Here is a 25,123-nt window from a genome sequence, read left to right as displayed (position 1 = left end):
CCACCACCATTCACTCCCTAGATCCTAGGAGCCCCCCCCCCGCTCCGGCGCCCGGCCTCCCCCCACTTCCCCTCCTCCCCCCTCTCTCTTCCTTCCCTCTTCTCCCCCACCCTCTTCCTTCTCCACCTCTGCACCTTGCCCAGCTGGGAAGAAGAGGGAGCAACGGACAAAGCTCTCCCTCCTTCCTTCCTTCCTTCCCTCCCTCCCTCCCTCTCTCTCTCTCTCCCCCTGGAAGAAGCAGCAGCAGCAGCAGCAGCCGCCTCCTTTGCTGCCTCCTCCCCACCCGCACGCCCTCCCCTTCCTTTCCCACATTCTCTCACTCCCCCCCCCCCACACTGCAAGCTCTCTCTGTCTCCCCCACCGCGCTTCCTTCCTTTCTGGTCTCGCTTCTCGCCTTCCACACACGCTGCCTTTGGGTTCCCGCACACACCCTGCAACAACACCCCCCACCCCACCCCAAATGCTAGCCTCAGCAGCACCGTAGGAGACGCACAAGGGGACAAGACCCCCGCCAGCACCCCCTCATCCATCGAGGCGAGCTATCCAAGAACCAGGCGTGAGGGGGGGGCGAGTGGTAACCCTGAACCCCGGAATATCTGATGTGCTACAGACCTTTGCCAGCTAGTTGCTTGTGTCAAGAAAGGGATGGATTGCCTGTGCATAGTCACTACCAAGGTAAGACTGCCACAGCTGGGGAGGGGGCCTGCATTTTGTGGCATTTGATGGTGCATTTTGTCTCGTCTTGGGTCTGTGGCTCGCTGTGGGCAGTTTTCTCACCTCTGCAAAGCAGGGTGGGGGGTAGAGATGTGGGAAGAAATGTGGGTATGTGTGTGGTGGGGGGGGGAGAGAAGACCCCACTGCTGGCTTGGGTGGTCTGGCAGGGCTTGGCACTGCCCTGGGTGCCAAGGTGGTCATTGGTGGCTGGCGTGGGGGGTAAGGGAGACAGAAGACTCTGCCGTGGCTAGAAGTAGTGGGAGGGAGGCTTCTGAAGCCTTCTCCCCCTCTCCCCCTCTCTCATGAGCAGTTTCCATGGAGCTGATGGGTGCGTGGGATAAGGCTCTTCAGGGTGATGTGGGGTAGTGGTGGCTTCAGTGCTGTGTGGGGGATAGAACAGTCCCTATGGAGCAGAAGGGAAATGGTGACTGGAGCACAGGAGCTGTCCCTGGTGCTGAACTGCTGGTGCTCTCCGTGGTGCTGAAAGTGGATGCCGAGAGCTTGTAGTGGTGGAGCCCAGGACCCACACACAACAGCCCACACGGCTGGAACGGGGTGCAGAGGTGTGGGTGCTGCATTGGACAGACCGAGGGGGCTGGTGGAAGGGGAGCTGGGGCAGACCCTCTCCCCAATTCTGCTTGGAAGCTGGCTCACTAGAGGGGCCCCTGAAGCCAGGATTAGCAGTCCAGTGGCTCACTCAGTTATTTGGGGAAGGGGCTCCAATATGGCCATCGTGAGGGCTCCGCTGTAATAAGTAGCTCGTTTGGGAGGTGAAGAGGAGGAAAGGGATGCTTTTGCTTCCCCGGTCTAGCGCTTGGGGTCTATGTCTGGGAAGAGGGTGGCAAACGGATCTGAATGCTATGCTGTCTCTCTCTGAGCATGTACTTGTGGGGGGGGGGGAGAGTGTTGGGTGGAGTGACCCATCCTTATAATGAAGGGGCTTTGGTTGGGGGCGCTGGACTTGAATGGCTGGCTTTTTAAGGTATGGCGGAGCAAGTTATGTGTGGTGGGGTAGGCTTCTCCATCTTGTCCAAATGGAGGGTATCTGAGTTCTGCAAGGCAGCAATGGGGGGGCTTTCTCCTTTCTGCTGTGGGTCTCTGTGGTATGGGGAGATAAGGCTGCTGTCCACAGCCGTTGGTGCTTTCCTCGCTCTGCCGGTCCACCTTTTCCTGCCTCCTGCCCTGACTTCCTTTTCTGGTGTTGGGGGTGTCAGAGGGAGATTTTAGGCCTCGCTTGGGGCCTGCCTCTCTCTGGTGAAATGCTGTGTTCCCACCTGGCCCAGGCAGGGAACTGTCCACTCTCTTTGGCCTTGGATGAAGAGGGTTTCCCACAGGTGTGTGGAGAGGAGACCACAAGTGGGTGAGCTGGAGTGGGGGGTGGGGGTGGGAAGGGAGGAGGAAGCAAAGGGGGGCTGGCCAGCCGGCCTGGCATTTGTCAAAAAGGGCAGCAGGTGGGAGGGAGGGAGGGAGGGAGGGAGGGGGACAGGAAAGTGGTCGTCTTGGAACGCACACGAGGGAAAGGTGGGAGACAGGGGCGCACTGAACAGCATCTGCTGAGAGCCGCACGGAATTTTTGCTTCCTTTTCATCTCTAGGTATGCCTCTGTTAGCAAACTCGCCTGGCTTCCAAGGATGGCAGATGGAGGGAGCGTAAGAAGGCAGCACCTAGGACAGAAGTGTGGAGTGCAGAGTGCCTTGACCAAGCGGGGCGAGGAATTCTGTGCTCTGTGTGTGTGTGCGTGTGTGCGTGTGCGTTCTGAATGATTTTGCATTGGTTTGCTGCTCCATGGAAACACAATCCGGCATCCCATCAGGCTTTGGAGAAGGAATGATTCAATCCTGATTAATCAGGGTGGGGTGAACACTTAATTATAAAAGACATCATGAGGAGAGAGAGAGAGAGTGTGTGTGTGGGGGGGGGCGTTACCAGGGGTGCCCAGCAAACAGGTGTTGCTTAACATGGAGCTTGACTTGAATGGGGGCTGCTTTCGGGGGTTCTGGGAGGAAGAAGAAACGGGTGCTGGGAGCACATTGCGGAGGTGTGTGTGTGTGTGTGTGTGTGTGTGTGGTGGTGGCGGCGAATGGGGGAGAGGGAGCCAGAAATAGCACCAAAAGGAGCCATTTCATTCCACCCGTCACACATGCAGTGCATGCCAAACCCCACAATCAGGCTGTGCAGGCATACTGATTTCAAGGTGGGGAAGGAGGGCCGGAGGCGTGTGAGCCTGACGGAGGATCTGGTCTGTCCAGGGGTGGCAACAGGCCACGGAACGGAACTGGTTTGGTGGCAATCTTGCAGGCAGGGTTGACTCTAAGGTGGCGTGTCCATGGGGACAATTTTGCCACGGAATCTAGGGGGCGGGTGGGTGGGTGGGTGGGTGTACAGCCTATGGGGAGACGGTGGGCTCAATGTCTGACCTGCGTTTTGCTCACAGGGCATGTATTTGCGGTTTCAGGGATGGCAGAATTTTCTGAATATTTCTGGAATGATATTTGTGGGGAGATGGTGGGGTCAGCACATGTGAACTTTGGAGGGAAACAGCCATGCTCAACTTTCTGCAGGGTTCGAATGCAGTACATATCTTTTTAAATGCCAGTCTCGGGGGTGGAGTTGGGGGGCAGCTGTGCGGAGCTGTGCTTTTGGATTTGTATGGAGAGCAGCAGGGTGTGAGCACAAATGAAATCAGGGATGCCGAGGTCTGGCTTCTGGCACAGCAGCAGGTCTGCCATGAGAGGAAGTCATATGCGAGCGGGAACAATAGGACTTGTGTGTGTGTGTGTGTGGGGGGGTTCACTGCAAAGCGCTCCCCCACCCCGTTCATAAATTGCCAATGGATGTGGGCAGGCAGGGAGTGATTGATCAGGGGACCTTTTCTTGAAGCCGATCCAGCTTGACTACTGCTGGACTGGCTCTGGATTCCTTGCTAGCAGAGGGCGGGCAGGTGGCTTGTGTGGTGGTGGGTCAGTAGGAGTGGGGTGTGGTGGTGGTGGGGGGAAGTTCATCTTGAGGTTTATGGGACAGATATTTCCTTCCTTCCTTCCTTCCTTCCTTCCTTCCTTCCTTCCTTCCTTCCTTCCCCATGCAGAAGGCCCCAGGTTCAGTCCTCGGCAGCATCTCCAGGTAGGGCTGGGAAAGACTCCTGCCTGAAACTTCGAAGAGCCGCTGCCAGTCAATGTAGTCAGTACTGAGCTAGAGGGACTAATAGTCTGACTCGGTAGACAGCACCTTCCTATGTCCCTGTGTTGTTCCTCTGTTCCTCCCTTAGCCTCAGATGGAGGAGGTGGCCACAACTTCCCGTCTCCTTGGTATCCGTCTGTTGTTTAGTGTCTGAACAATCTTGGCAAAGCCAGCAAAAAATATTCTCCCTGCAGAGCTGACTGTAACGTGCAGGACAGAGGATCCAGAGGGTGGGGGGGGGGGTGGTGGAATGATGCTGCAGGGGCCCCCTGAGGGGAAGGTGGCACCCAGTCTTGCTCCAAAAAGCGTCCTCAAGGCATCAAGCAGGCGGTGTGGCTGGATTTGGAGGAGGGCCACCTCTCTTGAATGGAATCTCAGAAATATTTACCATTGAAAAGCTGTGGTCTAAGGAGAGGAGAGCTGGTCTTGTGGCAGCCAGCATGACTTGTCCCCTTAGCTAAGCAGGGTCCACCCTGGTTGCATTTGGATGGGAGACTAGAAGAGTGAGCACTGTCAGAGATTCCCCTCAGGGGATGGAGCCACTCTGAGAAGAGCATCTAGGTTCCAAGTTCCCTCCCTGGCAGCATCTCCAAGATAGGGCTGAGAGAGATTCCTGCCTGCACACTTGGAGAAGCTGCTGCCAGTCTGTGAAAACAATACTGAGATAGATGGACCAATGGTCTGACTCAGTATATGGCAGCACCCAGGACTTGATTGTCAGTAGGATATAAATACTTCTGTTACCCTGTTAATGCAGGGCGTTCTCAGACTTGGGTCCACAGATGTTAGGAACATAGGGACATAGGAAGCTGCCATATACTGAGTCAGACCCTTGGTCTATCTAGCTCACTATCGTCTTCACAGACTGGCAGCGGCTTCTCCAAGGTTTCAGGCAGGAATCTCTCTTGTTGGACTACAACTCCCATCATCCCCATGAGGGGTGTTTAAGAGTGTGGAGTCTGTGTGTATTTCTTGTGTATTACTTTCCCATTGGTTCATGCGTCTTGGAGGTGTCAGGGAAGTTCCTTAAGCAACAGAATTGGGATTTCTTTGCGTGCCCCGAGGCCTAGAGGGTAGTCTGGAAAGGGATGACTATATAGAATTGGGGGTGCAGAGACTTGTAAAACTGCAGCACCAGCAACATTTTCTGGAAGTCTGGTAAAAGGAGAAACTTGTGCAGCAGCATCTCAGGAGCTGGTCTTCTTCAAGCCTGAAATTTAGGTGCCATAATTTCCTGGTGGGTCATGTCCGTAACGGCCAGACCTCCTGCCTCGCTTTCCTTGATGGACCGGATCCACTTCTACTAAATTCCAGGTGTGATAAGTGAAGGATTCGGGATCCTGTTAAAATGACCATTTAGCAGAACTGCCCTTGGGAAGGTGTCTGGAAAGGGGCACTAGAAAGCCATCCCATTTCCTGACCCAGAGGGAGTGGCCACGTAATATGGTTCCTCCCCACTTCTTGCCACAGGCGCTGGCGCCTTGAAAGAGCAAGGAGTGGTGGAGGGATGGGGAGCCATCCGGTGGGTGGGTGATGGTTTCTTTTCCAAGTGTGTGTGTGTGTGTGTGTGTGTGTGGTATGCCTGCATGGCTCTTGCCAATGCCATTGATAATCTGGATTGGGAATGAGTCACCCATAGTCTTGTGTGTGGAAAACTAAATATAGGAGAAACACTGTGCACCGGGAAAATGCTTCGGAGGGCTGGTGAGCTCACTGGGGCTGACTTTTGGCTGCCCCCACATGCAGGGTGGGCGGATGAGAAATTGGTTAGACCTGGAATGGCCGAAAGGGCACTTTCTGGAGCTCGGAAAGGGCTCTGGAGTTGGCAGGCGGAGGGTGGGAGGGAGGGAGGGAGGGACAGAAGAGCAGCACAGGAGAGGCTGAAGAAGGTGGGGGGATTTTCTGCCCCAGGGTCCCTTGGAGGGCCTCAGCCCCAGAACTCGTTGCCAACCACATGGAAGGCTTGAGCCTCCGTGTGCCTGGCATGGCATATGAAGCTTGCCCCACAGCCTTCCATGAAGACGGGGGTTGTGGGCACAAGCGGGAAATCTTTATTTGCCCCAGTGGGCAGATAACCAATGGACATCCTCTTGGGCAGCCCAGCCAACACACACCCATCTGCAGGACACTGGCTGGCTAGCTTAGCGGCAAAGAATCAATGTGGTTTATTCTGGCACTAGGTTTTGCACAGAAAATTAAACAGAGGCGCATAGATGTGTGTGCAAAAAGAAACCTGGACAGAAACAACTGTTTTCCAGAGCAGACTATCGGCTTTTATACAACTATTGTGGTTCCTACTTAAATCACTTATGAACATAAGAAGCTGCCATATACTGAGTCAGACCATTGGTCCATCTAGCTCAGTATTGTCTGCACAGACTGGCAGCGGCTTCTCCAGGGTTGCAGGCAGGAGTCTCTTTCCCAGCCCTATATTGTTGGAGATGCTGCCAGGGAAGGAACTTGGACCTTCTGCTCTTCCCAGAGCGGCTCCATCCCCTGAAGGGAATCTCTTCCAGTGCTGCTCACACTTCTAGTCTCCCATTCATATGCAACCAGGGCAGACCCTGCTTAGCTAAGGGGACCAGTCAGGCTTGCTGCCACCAGACCAGCTCCCCTCTCAAAGAGAATGCCCTCTCTGAGGTTTGAACTCAGGACCTTCAGGCGATGGGACTGACGTTCTGCCTACTGCGCTAAGAAGGCACGCTTAGAATCACTTCAGTTCCCAGCAAGAGACAGTCCAGAGGCTACAGGATCACTCTTTCAACGGCAAAGAAACCAACATTTGATGCCTACTGAGGGAGTCTCCAGAAGTTAGAGGCATTTTGTTAATCTTACAAAAATAATGCTGCTGCAGCAGGAGAAGTTTGCTTTAAAAAGAAAGGTGAAGAGGCAGCCTCTCAGAGGAGCCTCCCTTCCTCCTGAGAAACGATTCGTCCGAAAAGGTTCACGGAATGAAGAAACACAAGCCCAAGGTCAAAAGGCCCTCAAAAGCCCCTTCAACCGACCAGGCCTCAAGCCTTTATGCTCCACTCAAGTCACCCGGTCAACTTTTCAGGCTCCTAATTGGCTGGGTTCTCTCTCAGCAACCTAGCCATAATCCTATTAATTGATAAAATAAATTATGTGTTGAATAATGACAACTCAGAGCTCTTCACATGCCATCATCCTCTGTTGTTCTTTATTGGGGTGGAGATCAGGTCTTGTGGCAGCGAGCATGAATCCCCCCTTGCTAAGCAGGGTTTGCATTGGTTTATATTTGTTCTTGCTCCCTCAGACTGCTGACCTGCCTGAAAAGCAAAGAATGGCTCCAAATTGCCACTTTTTGACCCAGCATCCTAAGATGGATCCTCTTGACACATCTGGGGTGAAATGACCCCCTTGCTCACCCAAGTGTGTGTGTGTGTGTGTGCGTGTGCTAGGGATGTGCATGGAACCGTCTGGCCCAGTTCAGTTCGAGTCTAGACCGGACTTGAACTGGGCCAATTCAGTCCGGCACCTCCTCAAACCCCACCCCGCCGGCTCGGTCCGGGGCGGTGTTTGTGAACTTTTTTGGGGGTAAAAAAATAAAATAATTTTTAAAAATCTTATTCCCCCTTTGGGGTATTCCTGGAGGTGCCGGGGGGCGAGGCTTCCATGGAGATCCCCCCCCCCACCGGCTCTCTTTATGGCCTGCTCTGGCCGGTTCATCCAGCTCTTTGGCTGGTTTTCGGCCTCCCCCCCTCCGCGCGGCGGCCATTTTGGAGGCTGCGTGCCTACGCAATTGTCTTCTGCGTGGCCTGGGCATTGCAGAGGCCAATTGCGCAGGCACCGGCCTCCAAAATGGCCGCAACGCGGAGGGGAGAAGAGCCCCCCCGCCTCCAGGAACTCCCCTGAGGGGGAATAAGGTTAAAAAAATTTTTTTTGTATTTTGTTTTTAAAACACCTTAATGAATGTTCGTGAACCCCCCGAACATTTGGGGGGTGTTCGTTCCAGGGTCGGCCCAAACGGGATGGTTCGGTTCAACCCCGAACCTTCAAACTGAACAGGTTCAACGACAACCTCTCAAACATCGAACCTGTTCGCACATTCCTAGTGTGTACCTTTTACATAAGAAGAACAGCCCTGCTGGATCAGGCCCAAGGAAGCCCATCTAGTCCAGCATCGTGTTTCCCACAGTGGCCCCCCAGAGGCCCCTGGGAAGCCCACAGGCAAGAAGTGGGGGTGGGCCTGCCCCCTCTCCTGCTGTGGCTCCCCTGCAACTGGGATTTAGCTGCATTGTGCCTCTGAGGCTGGAGGTGGCCCACAGCAGCCACCAGACTAGTAGCCATGGATAGACTTGTCCTCCTTGAATTTGGAATTTAAACATGTCTGTCAGTCATCACACCCGCCATTGGCTTTGCCCAGAATTGTGTCCACATGCTCAGCTTCTCATAACCGGGGCTCTGAAAATCCTGGTAAGGTCGCGTGCTTTGGGGATGCACCGGATCCTTTGGCCATCTGGGCTGGGCTGCACAAGGGGTGTGTTGGGGGGCTCAGACATCTTCAGTCCGCTTTATTGGTTAGGGCAGCCAGCTTTCAAGTTGCTCAGCACTCCTGTTCCACCAACTGTGTTAGTATCATAGAATGACTGGATTCCGAGCTGTTAAGAGCTTCCCTGCTGAATCACCTTCACACGGTGGCCGGGCATGCTTCGGTGAAGTCTGCAAGCAAGATTTGGAGACAATCTCCTTCCTCTCAGGGGGCATGCCCCCTTGATAACTGACTTTCGGAGGTAGACTATCTCTGAACCTGGAGGTTCAATTCAGCTGTCATGACAAATAGCTATTGATAGACCTCTCCTATGAGCCTTGCTCCAACTTGCTCCATGTTGTCTACACGGAGTTAACTACTGGAGAACCTTTAGCAGCTCTCTAGAGTTTTAGGCAAGTTGTGAGCTGCCCAGAGACGCAAGCTTTGGGCAGTATAAAAATATAATAGATAGATAGATTTGATTTAAAAAAGTGTCTTTCCCAGCCCTATCTGGAGATGCTGCCAGGGACTGAACCTGCTGAGACCTTCTGCCTGGCAAGCAGGGCTCTCTACCACGGAGCGATGGTTCTCACACTTCCCTGCATTTTTCTCCTCCTCCTCTAGAACCATCTGAGCCAGGGATTCCCAACCTTGGCTCTCCAGAAGCTGTGGGACCACCACAAGCCCCACCACCCCCAGCAGTCTAATCTTTTCCATCTGTGTGCGGAATGAGTTTTGTTCTGGGCGGCAATAGCAAGGCAGTGTGTGCACACCATGTGCATTCTGAGTGGGGTCTTCCGGATTCAACCCGAGCTGGATCCAACATTAACTGAGTGGACATCAAAAAGCCTGTGTGCGCATGCACGTGTGCACGCCTCAGAGGGAACACCGATCCCCAGCCACAGTGTCCAGAAGCTGAAGAGGCCATTGTAATCCAGCCAGGTCTGGGGACACCCCACCCCGCTGCTGCCCGGATCGAAGGCTAGCAGTCTTCATTATATCCTGGGGTACTGAATTCCACCCATTCATCCTGCATGGTGTGAAGGGAGGGGCTTTATTTTGTCTGATCTGCCAGTCGTGGTGTAGTGGTTAGAGTGCTGGACAAGGACCGGGGAGACCCGAGTTCAAATTCCGATTCAGCCATGATCATTCATTCATTCGATTTCTATTCCGCCTATCCAAAAATGGCTCAGGGCGGTTTACATAGAGAAATAACAAACAAACAAACAAACAAACAAATAAGATGGGTCCCTGTCCCCAAAGGGCTCACAATCTAAAAAGAAACATAAGACAGACACCAGCAACAGTCACTGCAGGTCCTGTGCTGGGGGTGGATGGGGCCAGTTGCTCTCCCCCTGCTTAATAAAGAGAATCACCCTGTTAAAAGGTGCCTCTTTGCCAAGTTAGCAGGGGTTAACTATGATCAGAGGCATAACTATAATAGGGCAAGGGGAGACAGTTGTCTGGGGCCCACTGCCTTGGGGGCCCCCCAGAGGCAAGTCACATGACTGACTCCCCCAGCCGCACACCCGCCCGGGCTTCCTTCAGTTGTAGTCATCTCCAGAATTTATTTATTTATTTATATTTTATTTTATTTTATTTTATTTTATTTTATTTTTAAATTTATATACCGCCTTTCATTAAAGCAATCCCAAGGCGGTTTACAGCAAAAAAAATTTTAACACAAGATGATTAAAAAAAAGATGCAATTAAAATATTAAGTGGGGGGGGGAATTAAACAATCTGATTAAAAATTTTAAAACAAAAGCATAAAAGCAATAAAGACTATAAAGAGCAGCAGCAGAGAATCAAATAAATGCCTGGGCAAAAAGCCAAGATTTTACACTTTTTCTAAAAGCTGTGATGGAGACCAAGGAGCGAATAGCCACTGGGAGAGCATTCCAGAGTCTGGGGGCAGCCACAGAGAAGGCCCTGTCCTGCGTGCACGACAACCCAGCCCCACTCATTGTCGGCATCCGGAGCAGAGCGCCCTCAGATGAAATTGATGTGAGTGTTAAGAGCTGGAGCTACCAGAACAGCATGTCTTTCTCTAGTACCATTAAATGACTTGCATCGTCCACAATTTACAAAACCTTTTAAAAAATAATTGCCCACTTCAGCCTTGCTATGCCCCTGGCCATGAGACTTGCTGGGTGACTCTGGGCCAATCACTTCTCTCTCAGCCTAACCTACTTCACAGGGTTGTTGTGAGGAGAAACTTAACTATGTACACTGCTCTGGGCTCCTTGGAGGAAGAGCAGGATATAGATGATGATGATGATGATGATGATGATGATGATGAATAGTCTGTTTGATCTGGGTTTCTGTTGGTCCCAGGCGAAATATATATATATATATATATATGCGAATTTGGAGATTTTTAAAAAATAACGAATTTTCTACTTGGAATGAAAATATGCCGACTAAGCAAGAAGGTGTGCATTTAAAGCCCTTGAATAATTTATTTCTATTGCAGTCATTAGATTGTCAAAGAATTTCTGGATTTATCTAGAGCGGTGAATATGGAGAAGTCAGTGGGGCCAGCTGTGGGGATGCCAAAAAGGGACAGAAACTGTACAGGACACACACACTCCTTCTGGGCTCGCAGCTCTCAGTTCAGACATTTCCATGCAGATCTGAAAGCTATACTCGAAAAGAGACTCTGTGCCTTTTAGAGCTGCCCGAACAAGCAGCCACTGAGGGCCCTTAGCTTTTCTGCGAAAAGACCAGCAACCACCTTAATGAGGACTAGAATCCTGGGTTGCTGTTCATATGTGCAAAGATGGAAGGTTATTCAGGAAGGAATGCCTTATGCCTGCAATCCTCTTGCACACGCTCTGTTGGCAGGAGCTTATTCATTCCATAAATGCAAAGTTGGCTGTGGTGATCCAAGGTTGAAGTGGCTGGGGAGGTCAGAGCCTCAGCCAACCATGAAGTAGCTGGGGTGAGCTTGGGCCAGCCATTGTCTCTCTCTCTCTCTCTCTCAGGCTTGTTAGGATCAAGTGATCTGAGCTGCATACGTATATGTGCCCTGAGCTCAGTGGAGGAAGTGAGGATGCAACCGTGAAGTTGTGGGAGGAAAACACTCTTTGTATGCTCAGAGGATTAGTGGAAAGATCAGTGTGTCCCCTGGCCATGGTGCGCTTGGGCATGGACTGAATGGTCGAGGCAGTGCATCTGTCTACACCCGGGGTTCTCAAGCTCGGTCCCAGATGTCCTTGGACTACCCCTCCTATAATCCTCTTGGGTCCCTGGATGTTTTTGGACTACAGTTCCCATCTGGCCTAGCCACAATGGCCTTTGATGATGAGAGTTGCAGTCCAACACCATCTGGGGATCCACGGTGGAGAATCCCTGCCTGACACCCTACTTCTGCCTTCTGCCCTGCAGATCCTCAGAGACTGCACCAGGACTAAGGCCGCGGTGGGAATGGGATCCACCACGTTGTCTGTGCAACAAAGGCATTGTCTTTGTGCCGGAGTGGTCTGTGGCTCTGTGCACGACGACCCTGCAACCACAGAGAGCCAAGGCTGGCTTTGAGGTCTTGGAGGGACGTGGGCAGACTGAAGGGCCCGCCCTGCAAGGCTGGTGTTCCGTCTTCCTAGAGCAAGCCTGTATGAAGCATAGAAGTGGCTTCAGGTTGCAGGGAGTGACCTGTATGTCACGGCTGCTAACTTCAATGGGCCTCATGCAGGAGAACCTCTCTGTGGGCTGGGAGAGCTTCTGGCTGGCCCTCAGTGGTCTGTAGACTCAGCGGGGCTGTGTGCTCTCAGGAAGCCTGGGGCAAGTAAAAGTTCCCTCAAACTGTTCTGGTGAATGGAAAGGACAAACCCAAATTTCAGGCAGGCCTGTTGGGCCCTTAGAAAAAATGCCCAAAGCAAAGGGAGGGTAATCCCACCTATTAGCAAAAACCAAAATGGGTCCTCAGCCTTGGGTCCCCAGGTGTTGTTTGGACTACGGCGCCCGTCATCCCCCAGCTACAGGACGGGCCAAGGATGATGGGAGTTGTGGTCCAGCAACGTCTGGGGACCCCTGAACTAAAACCTCTCAAAGCAGGGAGAAGTCTTTCAAGTTTTGCCTAGCATCCATCTCCAAGAAGTGTTCTGGTGAACTTGGAAGCTTGCAGATTCCTTTGTGATGCTTTAGCTGGTTCCAGTAAAGGTATTTTCTGTTTTGGGTTAGTGAGAAAAAATAGCTCTTTCAATGGAAAGAGAAATGGAAGAGCAGGCTGTGCACATGAGGAGGATGTAAAAAATGGTTTTAGGAGTAAGCTCTCACTCTTTCGTTGGGACTCTCTCTCTCTCTCTCTCTCTCTCTCTCTCTCTCTCTCTCTCTCTCTCATATCCAGTTTTCCTTCTTTCTGCCTGCATTTTACCCCAGTATCTCAGATCCCCTGCCTCCCACATCTTCTCATCAACCTTTGCTGTCTCTTGGACTCCATAGCAACCAGGGATAACTGAATTCCAGATGCATGTCAGTGTGTGTGGGGGGGAGATTATTTCAGGCAATATCCAGCAGTTCACCCCCCTTGCTCCCAGTCCCTTCCAATGCCTTTCTCTCCCTCCAGGACCCCCAAAGTGGGGGGGGCATATGTCATGAATCACAGTGGGGGCTTCATCCCTAGCCAGGTGCATCCTTGGGGTCCTTGCTTCCAATGCTGGGGTTGACCCAGAACCAATGGTTAGTCTTAGACAGCTCAGGAGGGGATATTTCTTTATCTGCTACAGCAGAAGTGCACAGGTAAGGGAGCACTGCTAATTTGATTTTTAAATTTGATTTTTAAAACTGACTTTTAAAAAAGTTTTTAAATTGTTTTGCACTGTATTTTTTGTTTTTGGGTGTATTGTGATTTCATGTGTGTTATGTGTTTTTACTCAATGTTTTAATGCTGTTTTGTAAGCCACCCAGGGAACAATTGGTTATGGAGCGGCTAACAAATAAAGTTTTTTAAAAAATCATCATCATCATCATCATCATCATCATCATCATCCTATCCATCCTCAGCACAGCATCTCTCCCGTGGCTGTTGCTGGTGTCTATCTTATTTTTCTCTTTTAGATTGTGAGCCCTTTGGAGACAGGGAGCCATCTTATTTGTTTATATCTGCCACATAGTAAACCGCTTTGGGAACTTTTGTTGGAAAGTGGTATATAAATATGTGTCGTCTTTGTATTATTACTAGCTGGCCTGGTGGAGAGCATCTGTGTGCGAGTTCTCCCCGTCTCTCCGCCCGCTCTCTTGCTCTCTGCACCGCCTCGCCCCCACCAGCCACCCCCACCCCCTGCTGCCCTCCGGGATGGCAGTGGAAGCGGCAGAACCTCCTCCCTGGGGCCCTCCTCTCGCCCAAAGGACAGGCTGAGTTGTTTCTTTGGGTGGCAGGAGGGCCCAAGGAAGATTGCTGCCTCCGCCGCCATCCCCGCCTCGGTTGCCCCTCTCCTGCGCCCCACCAGCTGCAGTTCTGCCACCATGTGGTTCTCGCTGCTCCCCCACCAGCCACCTTTCCCTCCACCTTAAGCCATCCAGGTGGGCCCACGGAGGGAGCTTTCACTGCCCTCTGGTGCCGCTGTCTCTGCCGCCTCAGTCTAAGGTTGTACTACAACTCCCATCATCCCCTGCTACAATAAATCGTGGCTGGGCATGAGGGGAGTTGTGATCCAACCACAGCTGGACAGCCTCAGTTTGACAGGCCCTGGGCTAGCCCCAGCTAACTCAACAAAGAGACACTTTATAAAGTGGTGGTTCTCTTACATTTAGCAGGGGGAGAGCAACTGGCCCTATCCAACCCCACCACAGCATCTCTCCGTGGGCTATTGCTGGCTTCTGCCTTATGTTTCTTTGTAGATTGGGAGTAAGGTTGCTGTGTCCCTCGGAATTTAAGGTAGCCCCCGGATTTTGGCTCCTTCACCTGGCTGCTAAATTCCACCTGATTTTACACAGATTTCAAATGCATTGCCCGGATTTTACTCTGGATCCAATCACATGGGAGGGCAGAGAAGGAGGGGAAAGTATACAAATCTGTCAAATAAACAAACAAACAGAATGCAAAATAGTTGCAGCATAATTTGCATAATATGCGAATTAAGCCACCCGGATTTGGGCAGCTTGAACATGGCAACCCTAATTGGGAACCCTTTGGGGACAGGGGGCCATTTTATTTATGTGTTTGTTTTTCTGTGTAACCCGCTTTGTGAAACTTGGGTTGAAGACCAAAGTTGGTAAATATCCATAGTAGAAGGGCAAGGTGCCCAGATCAGTGGTTGGCTCCTCTGGGGAAATCGGAGCTTTGGCATCCTTCCCCCTAGAAAGTAGGTGTGTGGTGGGGTGCAGGAGAGGGAAGAGAGGCGTTCCAGGTTCAGAAGGGGGAGGGACATGGGTGGCGGAAGTTTAAAAGAGGATGCCTGGTTTGGCCGGAAGCTGGCAGAGAGGAGGTTTTACTCCCCCTCCCGGAATCCTCGAACATGGGCTCCCCTGGAGAAATGGGTGGGGAAGAGGAAGGCAAGCACTTCTTCACGTGGGGCGGCAGAATTAATTTATGCCAGGGCTTCTCAACCTTGGGTCCCTCCCCAGAAGTTGCTGGGCTCCAGTTTCCATCATCACCCCGGCCACTGCGGCCAAAAGGCGGGAGGACCCCTGATGTCGGCCGTCCGGTGCCCCCGGGTGCGTTGACCCTAGCTACTGGCTGAGAGGGCAGTCAAAGGAGCCTAGACTAATTCATGGAGGAGGGAGCGGAGAGCTCTCTCAATGGAACCTCCAGATTCCAAGGCAGTGCAGCCTGACGCCGGGCACAACAGTGTTCTTTCTGCCCTGCTTGTGGACTTCCCAGTTGGCCCTGTGGGAAACAGGGCGCTGGGTTGGAAGGGAGGCCTTGGGTCTGGCCCAGCAGAGCTCTTCGGATGGGGAAGCTTTTCACAAGCGGCCTAAAAATTTCATCCGGTATGAGGAGGCCGGTGCAGATGTTCACTGCCCCAAGCACAACTAGATCTGACTTCTGGGAAAGAGGAGGTGCAGAATGAGACCCCGCCTGGCATTTTCAAGGGTCAGAGAGTTCTGTACAGTGGGCTCATATGCCGGAGCCTTTGCACTTACTTGATTTTCAAATCGTGGTGAATATGAGGGATCCAGTATATCGGGGGTCCCCACCTCCAGATGATGACAGATTACAGCTCCCCACAATGGTTAGGGATGATGTGTGTTGTAATCTATCATCATCTGGGGACCCACCAAGGTTGAGAACCTCTGCAGCTGAGGCGGGCTCATTTTCGGGTTGAATTGACGAGGAAGAATGGTAAAGCCAGTCGTGTTCTGCACATCTGCAGGCTTTGTCTTAACGCAGAGGTTCTCAAGCCTCGGTCCCCAGATGATGGGAGCGGTAGTCCAACAGCAACTGGGGACCCAGGTTTGAGAACTCCCGCCTTAATGCATAGGGACTCCCATGTCTGGGACTCCACATTTGTTCTTCTTCTGCAGGTTTCTAGTCCCTGTGCTGTGTGTGTGTGTGTGTGTGTGTGTGTGTGTGTGTGTGTGTGACATATCTGCATACACATCTAAGCTTGAAACATGGGAATTAATAGAGGGGAAATAAGTGGATCATCGGGTGTAGTCTGGGCGTGCATAACCAGCTCTGATTGTCAGATCTGGAATATTTTGTGGGGCGTTGCTGGCTGGGGCGGACTATTTAAAAGGTCCTCGACCAAGAATGAGAGGCTCTGTCTGGTGCCCCTGCCTGGAGCAGCCGGCTGACCTCCCTCCCTCCCTCCCTTCTGAGCTGTTCCACACCATATGTTCCCCCTTTTGCTTTACTCCACCTCCTAATTTTTCTGTGGGGCCTCCAGGCCCGCCTCCCTGTGCCAACAGAACTGCTAACTCAGGGTTCCCGAGGGCAAGGAGAAGACAAGGAAGGCGGGTTGTCAAGATCATGCATGGCCAGGGGCTGCAATCTTAAACTGTGCAGATATTATTTTTGGAATGGAGGAAGAAGCGGAAAGAACCTTCAGATCCTTGTGTGACTCTTCCCTATAGCAATGAACAGGTGAAGGGCAGTGCATTGGTTCTTACTCTGGCCAATAGGGGGCAGCGCTTCAGTTCCACACCCTCTCACCTCTACTAGTAGCACCTGCCCTTCAGATTTCCCGTTTGTGGTTTTTTTAATCTTGCTTTCCCTCTAAATAGCCCAAGGTGCGACACAAAGCTGTCCCTGCTCCGTGTTATCTTTACAACACCCTTGTCAGGTAGGTTAAGTTGAGCGAGAAAGCAACCAGGTCAAGGTCACCTGGAGCACATAACGGCTCAACTGGAATTTGAATCTGCGGCGGAGGTCTCTCGTTTTAGCCTCAAGCTCTAAATCAGAGTTGTCAAACTTGGGCCCCCAGGTGTTGGGTCCCCCCCACTGGCTGGGGATGGTGGGAATTGTAGTCCGGCAACGTTGGGGGACCCAAGTGTGAGAACCCTTGCTTCTATCCACCACACTGTGCTGGCTTTCTTGTATACCACTGCAGGGTGTCCACAGAGTCTCAAAGCATTTTGCATCCATTATCTTCTTCCAAACATTACAACAGCCTTGTAAATAAATTGTGGCTGAGGATGATGGGAGTTTGTTTATTCATTCATTCATTCATTCATTCATTCATTCATTCGATGTATATGCTGCCCTTCCAAAAATGGCTCAGGGCGATTTATGTCAAAATAAAAACAAAACAAAATCAAAATGAAATCAATTAAACAATTAAAATCATTTAAACATTAGAATCATTAACATTAAAATTATCTAAAACCAACATTAAAAATTTAAAACCATTAATCTAATTAAAAGCCTGGGTGAATAAATGTTTCTCCAGTGCCTTTTTAAAAGTTGCCAGAGATGGGGAGGCTCTTATTTCAACAGGGAGAGCATTCTAAAGTCCAGGGGCTGCAACGGAGAAGGCCCGTTCCTGAGTAGCCCCCAGACGAGTTGGCGGCAGCTGCAGGCGAACCCCTCCAGATGATCTTAGCAGGCGGTGGGGCTCATGGCGAAGAAGACGTTCTTTTAAATACTCAGGGCCTAAGTTGTTTAGGGCTTTATAGGTAATTACCAGCACCAGTAATTTTGCCCAGAAATGTATCGGCAGCCAGTTCTTTCAACACAGGAGTAATATGGTCTTTCCTAGATGTCCCAGAGACCAACCTGGCCACCACATTCTGAACTAGCTGTAGTGTCCAGACTACATACCAAGGCAACCCCACATAGAGCACATTGCAGTAATCCAGTCTGGAGGTTACCAGCAGATGTACCACCTTTTTGAGGTTGTTCATCTCAAGAAATGGACGCAGCCGGTGTATAAGCTGAAGCTGATAAAAAGCACCGCCTCAACCTGGGACACTAGGGAGAGGTTCGGATCCAGAAGCACCCTCAGACTGCGTATTTGTTCCTTCCAGGGGAACATGATCCCATCCAGAACTGGCAGATCAAAATCATCTCCTGAGTTGTAGTTCAACAGCAGCTGAAGAGCCAAGGTTGTCTACCCCTGTGATAGGAGTTCATAAGATTATGCCTGATTTGGTGAAAGTTGGGAGAGAGAAGGTTTTAGCCCCAAATCCTAGAACTTGGGCCCCGCCTGGTGAAATGGATGTGGAAGAGGTTCAGGATGGATGAAGGCAAGGACCTTCTTTCACATGAGGCAGAATTAATTGTGTGAATGCATGCCAAAGCAGGAATCTCAGATTTATCTCAGGCCATAAACTGCCTTGGCATTTAGGGAGACAATAAGGGAGGCGAAAAGAGAGTTTGAGGAACATTAGCTAAAAACATCAAGAGGAATAACAAACTCCCTTAAATTCATCAGAAGCAGGAAAACTGCCAGGGAGCTGGTTGGACTATTAGATGATGAGGGAGTGAAAGGATTATTAAGGAGGACATGGAGACTTCAGAGAAGCTAAACGAGTTCATTGCATCTGTCTTCATGGCAGAGGATACTGAGCATATGCCTGTTGCCTGAAACGAGCTTCTCAGGAATAGAGGCTAAAGAAATGAGTCAGATAGAGGTGATGAAAGATGATGTTCTGAACTGTCTGGAAAAATTAAAAATTAACAAATCATCAGTGCCAGATGGCATCCACCTGAAAGTTCTTAAATAATTCAAATGTGAAATTGCTGACCTTCTTGCAAAAATGTATAGCTTATCCCTGCAACCCTGCTCTGTACTTTCCAGGAGGACTGGAAAGTAGCCAATGTAACACTGATTTTCAAAAAGGGATCCAGGGGGCATCTGGGAAATTACAGGTTGATTAGCTTAACGTCTGTGCTGGGCAAAATGATGGAAAGCATTCTCAAGGATGAAATTGTTAAGCATATTGAAGAACAGGCCCTGCTGAAAGAGAACCAGCATGGCTTTTGCAAAGGTAAATCTTGCTGCACTAACCTTTTGGAGTTCTTTGAGAATGTCAACAGGTGTGTGGATAAAGGTGATCCAGTTGACATAGTATACCTGGACTTTTGACTATTTAGGGTAGTGAAATACAAAAGAAATTGAGAGGAGCTCCAAAACAGAAGCACTCTTACCCTTGGACTTCGGGGGCAAGGTCCAGGGCCTCCACACCCCCTGCCTCCCCCTCTTTAGTCCTGGATGTGGTGTGGTTTCTGCCCTCAACAACCTACGTGTAAAAACATGTTGCTTAACTTGCAGCAGGGGGGCCTCTAAAGGCCTTTACGTCCAGGCTGCAAAATTACCTAGGTACACCTCTGCTCCAAAAGGATCACTCCAAACTGGGAGAGTGGGCAACAAAATGGCCAATGCAGTTCAATGCTGATTGATTGATTGACTGATTGATTAAGTGCCATCAAGACGGTGTTGACTCTTAGCAACCACATATATAGATTCAATGTTAGCAAGTGCAAAATCATGCATACTGGGGCAAAAAAACCCAACTTCAAGTATACGTTATTGGGAACTGAGCTATACGTGACTGACCAGGAGTGGGATCTTGGGGTTGTGGTGGACAAGCTCATTGAAAGTGTCAACTCAGTGAGCAGCAGCTGTGGAAAAAGCCAGTTCTTTGCTTGGAATCATTAGGAAGGGGTTTGAAAATCAAACTGTGAACATTATAATGCCCTCATACAAAACGATGGTGTGGCCACATTTGGAGTACTGCGTACAGCTTTGATCACTGTATCTTAAGAAGGACAGTGTAGAACTGGAAAAGGTGCAGAAGAAGGCAAACAAGACGATTAGGGGCCTGGCGCGTATATCTTATGAGGCAAGGCTGCAGTATTGGGGGCTTTTTAGTTTGGAAAAAAGGAACTGGGGAACGACATGACAGAGGTCATGCCAGGTGTAGAGAAATTTGATAGAGAGAATTTTTTCTCCCTCTCGCATAACACTAGAACCAGGAGTCACCCCATGAAATGGGAAGTCGGGAAAATTAGGACCAACAAAAGGAAGTACTTTTTCACACAACACATAATTAACTTATGGAATTCTCTGCCACAAGATGTGGTGACAGCCACCAGCCTGGATAGCATTAAGAGGAATTTTGATAAATTCATGGAGGACAGGTCTATCAATGGTTACTAGTCTGGTGGCTATAGACCACCTCCAGCCTCAGAGGCAAGATGCCTCCAAATCCCAGTTGCAGGGGAGTAACAGCAGGAGGAGAGAGGGCATGCTCTGAGCTCTTGCCTATGGGCTTCTCAGAGGCATCTGGTGGGCCACTGTGCGCAACAGGGTGCTGGACTAGAGAGGCATCCTTGGGCCTGATCCAGCAGGGCTCTTCTTATGGTCTTATGAGTTGACACAACCATGCTAAAGTTGATAATCCACATTAAACCTGGATTCAAACAATTGTGTGAACCAGGTCTAGTCCCCCCCCCGCCCCCATAGTTTGATAATAAAAGTTGGGAGGTCATCTTAAATTCAGACTCTTCTTCCTTTCGGGTAAATATATGTATATTTTAAAAGGGGGTGATCTTAACTTCAGAGTCCTCTTTACAGTATATACCATGGTATATTCCCCCAAAAGTGCTCAAGTCGGTTTACATAGAAAAACAAATAATAAATAAAAAATAAGATGGTTTCCTATCACAATCTAGAAGGAACCATCAACAACCAATGGAAAGATGTTGTGCTGGGGCTGGAGAAGGCCAGCTGCTCTCCCCCTGCTTAACAGAAAGAGGATCACCACTTTCAAAGGTGCCTCTTTGCCCAGTTAGCAGGGGTCTAGGGGTCTCCCATGAGGTTTGTCTGCAAGGTGTAGGCTGAGACCCCTTTCTGTGCCCCCAAGGACACTAGCGCTGCCCAAAGCTTCACCCCAGCAGTCCAGAGACCTTGCAAGATCTGGGATGCAACTCACATCCCTCCTATTGTGCGGTGCAGCTACTCAGGACAGGCGCGTGCCACAGTCTCTTCCCCCAAATTCATGGCGTAACCACTGCCTTTGTAACACCCAAGCACACTGTAAACATCAAGTGCAAGCCATTTGTTGGAATGGAGACTTTCAGTGGAGAGTTGAGTGTGAGAGTTGTTCAGCAGTGGAACTGCCTGCCTCATGCAGTGGTGGGCTCTCCTTTGCTAGAGGTTCTCCAACAGAGGCTGGGCCGCCATTTCTTAGGGGTGTTGTAGCAGACTCCTGCCCTGAACGGGGTGGACTAGAAGACCTCTGAGGTCCCTTCCAAAGCAAATGTTCTAGGATTGTCTGCCATTCCCCACATTGACACTCAGGAGAAACTGGGCGGGCACTTCAGCCCCATGCACCTGCTCCTTGGTCCCTCCCCCAAAGGGGTCCCCTCTAGGGCCACCCTGTCTAGGGCTCTCCATCGGCTCATCCCTCCCTACTCCAACTCCACCCCCTCTGGCACAGACTCAGCCACCTCCTGCACCTCCTTTTCTCTCTCGCTCCAAGAACAAAAGGAGAGAGATTATAACCAGTTAGGAAGCAGGAGGACCCATTGAACTTCTGGGTGGATTGTGCCCTTAAACCTAGACTGCAAGCTCCTCGAGGCAGAGACCTGTGTGTTGCATACACTACTCTGTAGGCCCTCACAGACCCGGGTCCTCTGTAAAATGAGTAAGGATTTGTGTTTGCACCTCTTCCAGATTTGGTGAGGAGCTGCCTGAGCTCTGCACATCTTATGCCAGTGATGTGTCTCCTAGTACAGTTCCCCTGGCCACAGATGAACAGCCACCCAACTATTCTTGGGAATGAGCTGTTCTGTATAACTGCTTGTTGGGTGTGAAGCCCGAGAGAGCCTTGCTGGATCAGCCCAAAGGGCGTCTACCTCATCCTGCATCCTTTCCCCCCCAGTGGCCAGGCAGATGTCACTCTTGCTTCAAGGCAACAGCCCGAGCCTTGTCTGTGTCCCTAAGCAGCTTCTGCTCAGAGGTACTCTGCCTCTGTATATGGAGGTTCTAATCAGCCATGCTGGTGATGTAGACCTCCAGGGATTTGTCAAGTACTCTTTTAAAGTCACCGCTGCTGCTTGAGGTCATTAATTGCTGTAAATTAACTGAGGCCGTAGTTCAGTGGCCATGCTCTGTGCACGCATAAGGTTCCGGGTTCTATCCCTGGCCGCATCTTCAGGGGTAGCTGGGAAAGTCTGAAACCCTAGGGAGCAGTTGCCAGTCAGAGCAGACCAGGGTTTCCCAGGGTTGGGTCCCCAGCTGTTGCTGGACTACAACTCCCATCATATTCCCTGCTAACTGGGCAAAGAGGCACCTTTTACCGTGGCGATTCTCTTTATTTAGCAGGGGGAGAGTAACTGGCCCTCTCCACCCCCAGCACAGGACCTGCTGGTGTCTATCTTGTGTTTCTTTTTAGACTGTGAGCCCTCTGGGGACAGGGATCCATCTTATTTATTTATTATTTCTCTGCGTAAACCGCCCTGAGCCACTTTTGGAAGGGTGGTATAGAAATTGAATTATTAACAACAACAACAACAACAACAGCAACAACAGCAACAACAGACAATAACAGCAACAACATTGACAATAAAATTCTGGCATCCCAGGTCCTTGGGAAGGACTCGATGTCTGGATAAAACAAACCAGTCAATAACACCTGTCTGACTGTGCAAAATAAATAAAAAATTAAAAAAAAAAAATAGTCTGTTGCAGGCAATACTGAGCTAGGTGGACCAAGATCTGACTCGTATAATGGGAGGAGAGCTGGTCTTGTGGTAAAAAGGTAAAGTGTGCCCTCTTGTTGGTGTCAACTCCTGGCGCCCACAGAGCCCTGTGGTTGTCTTTGGCAGAATACAGGAGGGGTTGACCATGGCCTCCTCCCCCGCAGTATGAGATGATGCCTTTCAGCATTTTTCTATATCGCTGCTGCCCGATAGAGGTGTTTCCCATAGTCTGGGAAACAGACCAGCGGGGATTCGAACCAGCAGCCTCTGGCTTGCTAGTCAAGTCATTTCCCCGCTGCGCCATTAGGTGGCTAATACAGTGTTTTTCAGACTGCATTCTTCAAAGTTCTGGGGCTTCCTGGAAACTTTGTGGGGGACCCTCAATAAGAAGATGAGTCATGGGTTTTGTGCTTTTTTGTAAATGGCTCTTGGTGTTATGTGTTGAATTGATGCTTATTGCAAACCTCTCCGAGCTCTTTGTTAACTGAGCAAAGAGGCTCCTTTTTAAAGTGGTGATACTCTTCTGTTTATCAGGGGGAGAGCAACTGGCCCTATCCAACCCCAGCACAGCATCCCTCCAGTGGCTATTGCTGGGGTCTGTCTTATGTTTCTTTGTAGACTGTTAGCCCTTTGGGGACAGAGATCCATCTTATTACTTTATTATTGTTTTCTCTGTGTAAACTGCTTTGGGAACTTTTGTTGAAAAGCGGCGTATAAGTATTCGTTGTTTGTTTTGTTATGGAAAAGTGGCCTCTAACTTTCCATAGAGAGACGTATGGGTGTCCAGGCTTCTCAGGAAGAAGAAAGCTGGCTGTTTTCAAGGTCCCCTCCAATGTCCATCTCTGGGAGAGTCCGGGGTGTGTTCTGGATTCATTGCTCACAAGCCGATAGGCCCAAAGCCTGGCTGTGCGCTCCCAAGAAGGTCCTGTAGAAGGTCCATTCATGCTGGGCTGTGGTTACAGCATGGAGAACACGGAAGGAGTTTGTTTGTTGTCAAATTTATATGCCGCTTTTCATTTTTTAAAAAAATCCCAAGGCGGTTTCTTGAAAGGAGACAGAAATCCACATATGCCACATTTGGGTCTCTTCCCTTCCAGATGGAAACTATATTACGAGATGTCCTTCCTTTTAAAATATCTTTTGAATCTCGCCATTTTGGCTTCCTTTCATTCACCTTGACAACTTTGATAACTGTCTGCGCTTTTCCTGCCCCCCCCTCCCGCCACCTGCCCCCACCGCCCACCTCATTGCATCTCCGTGCTGACAGCCCACCTGAAATAACCTCCTTTGCAGTTAATGAATAGGAAATGCACATCTGAGAACTGGGGGTGTGGGTGTACCGGGGGGTGGTGGTTGTCAAGCAGAGCTACAAACACCCTAATGAACTTTTGTATTGAATATGTGTCTGTCAAAGAAGCCATTTAAACATAAAATAAAATAAAGCAGGCTCTGGATTTCAACCCTTCATGCTAACCATGATCTGGAATATCTGAGGACTGCACTTCGCATGATCCACTCAAGGGCAGTTGGGATCTACCTCCTTGTCCTCTGCAAAAACTCACCATGCTAAACCTTATCAGCCAATAGACAGGCTAATGTTTCAGTGGTGCCGTGGGCAAAGATGGGGCCGGGGCCACAGTTCAGTGGCAGAGCATCTGCTTTGCATGTAGAAGGTCCCAGGTTCGGTCCCTGGCAGCATCTCCAGGTAGGGCTGGGAAAGACCCCTGCTTGAAACCTTGGAGAGTTGCTGCCCATCAGTGTTGACAGTGCTGAGCTGGGTGGGCCAAGGCAGGGTCTGACTCGGTAGAAGGCAGCTTCCTCTGTTGCTAAAGACACCCCCGCTTGAGAAGGCCACCCAGCGGAGTGGAGGCTCAAAGTGGCTCCGTCTCTGGCGCGCTCAGCCTGTGGGCGCAAGTCTTGTGCAGGAAGGATCGTGAAGAGCTTTGCACCCTTCCCTGCGACAGCAGGAGGTGAACACTGGTCTGGAGCCCAAGCTCCCTGCAGAACCCGCTAGTGGAACACCCTTGCACTGCTGCTGCGTCCGCCTGGATGTCGGCCATCCTGTTTTCCGTAGCTGTGTTGGACGTGCAGCCTGTAGGACCTTTTGCTGAGCTGGGCCCACAGACTGCAGGGCTGAATAGCCAGCTAGAGCTGAGCCCGTGACTTTCCTTGGGTAGCTTCCAACTTCCAGCAGTGTCCAGCTGCAGACCTTGGAAAGCTCACAAGCAGCGTGTGAAAGCCACAGCCTTTTCCGGCTGTCAGCCCCTGCAGCATGGTATTTGAAGGTAAACTGCCTCTGAAGATGGAGGTTCCATGCTTGGCTAGCATGGCTAACAGTGCATTCCTATATCTGCCATGCTTTCAATGAGCCCACATATTAATCATGCTCTTGCCAATCAGCATGTTATATTTGTGCAATACCTTCATTTTCCCATCCGCTCTTCAGCTGCATTGACCTGTTTTAATCCTTTTGCATGAAAGGCAGTATAAAAATCTAACAATAAATATATATATAAACTCTCGGGAGAGGAGTGGTGGGTGAGAACCAGGCTACTCTAGAACTACTCACGCTATCTCCACCCAAAAGACATCTTTGTTCCGATAACCAAAATACGAGAATAAGTGCTGGTGCAGACCAAGGACTACAAGAT

General features: G+C 50.5%; 1 protein-coding gene across 3 annotated transcripts in view; it reads left to right on the top strand.

Moving 5' to 3' along the window:
- The first annotated feature begins 248 nt into the window (after nt 1-248).
- DLG4 (discs large MAGUK scaffold protein 4) overlaps nt 249-25,123 on the top strand; it is a 122,382-nt gene continuing 97,507 nt past the window's right edge. For 2 of the 3 annotated variants that reach the window (XM_053261491.1, XM_053261488.1), the window contains exon 1: nt 250-675. In XM_053261491.1, the coding sequence (XP_053117466.1) occupies nt 646-675 (30 nt within the window). In that variant the 5' untranslated portion in view covers nt 250-645. Of the gene's footprint in view, nt 676-25,123 lie in introns of all 3 variants that reach the window. The other variant, XM_053261496.1, reaches the window with a different exon arrangement.

This window comes from Hemicordylus capensis, chromosome 6 (genome assembly GCF_027244095.1).
Source record: "Hemicordylus capensis ecotype Gifberg chromosome 6, rHemCap1.1.pri, whole genome shotgun sequence".
Taxonomy (NCBI): domain Eukaryota; kingdom Metazoa; phylum Chordata; class Lepidosauria; order Squamata; family Cordylidae; genus Hemicordylus; species Hemicordylus capensis.
The sequence above is the reverse complement of the archived record's forward strand: the minus strand, read 5'-3'. Positions and strand labels throughout refer to the sequence as shown.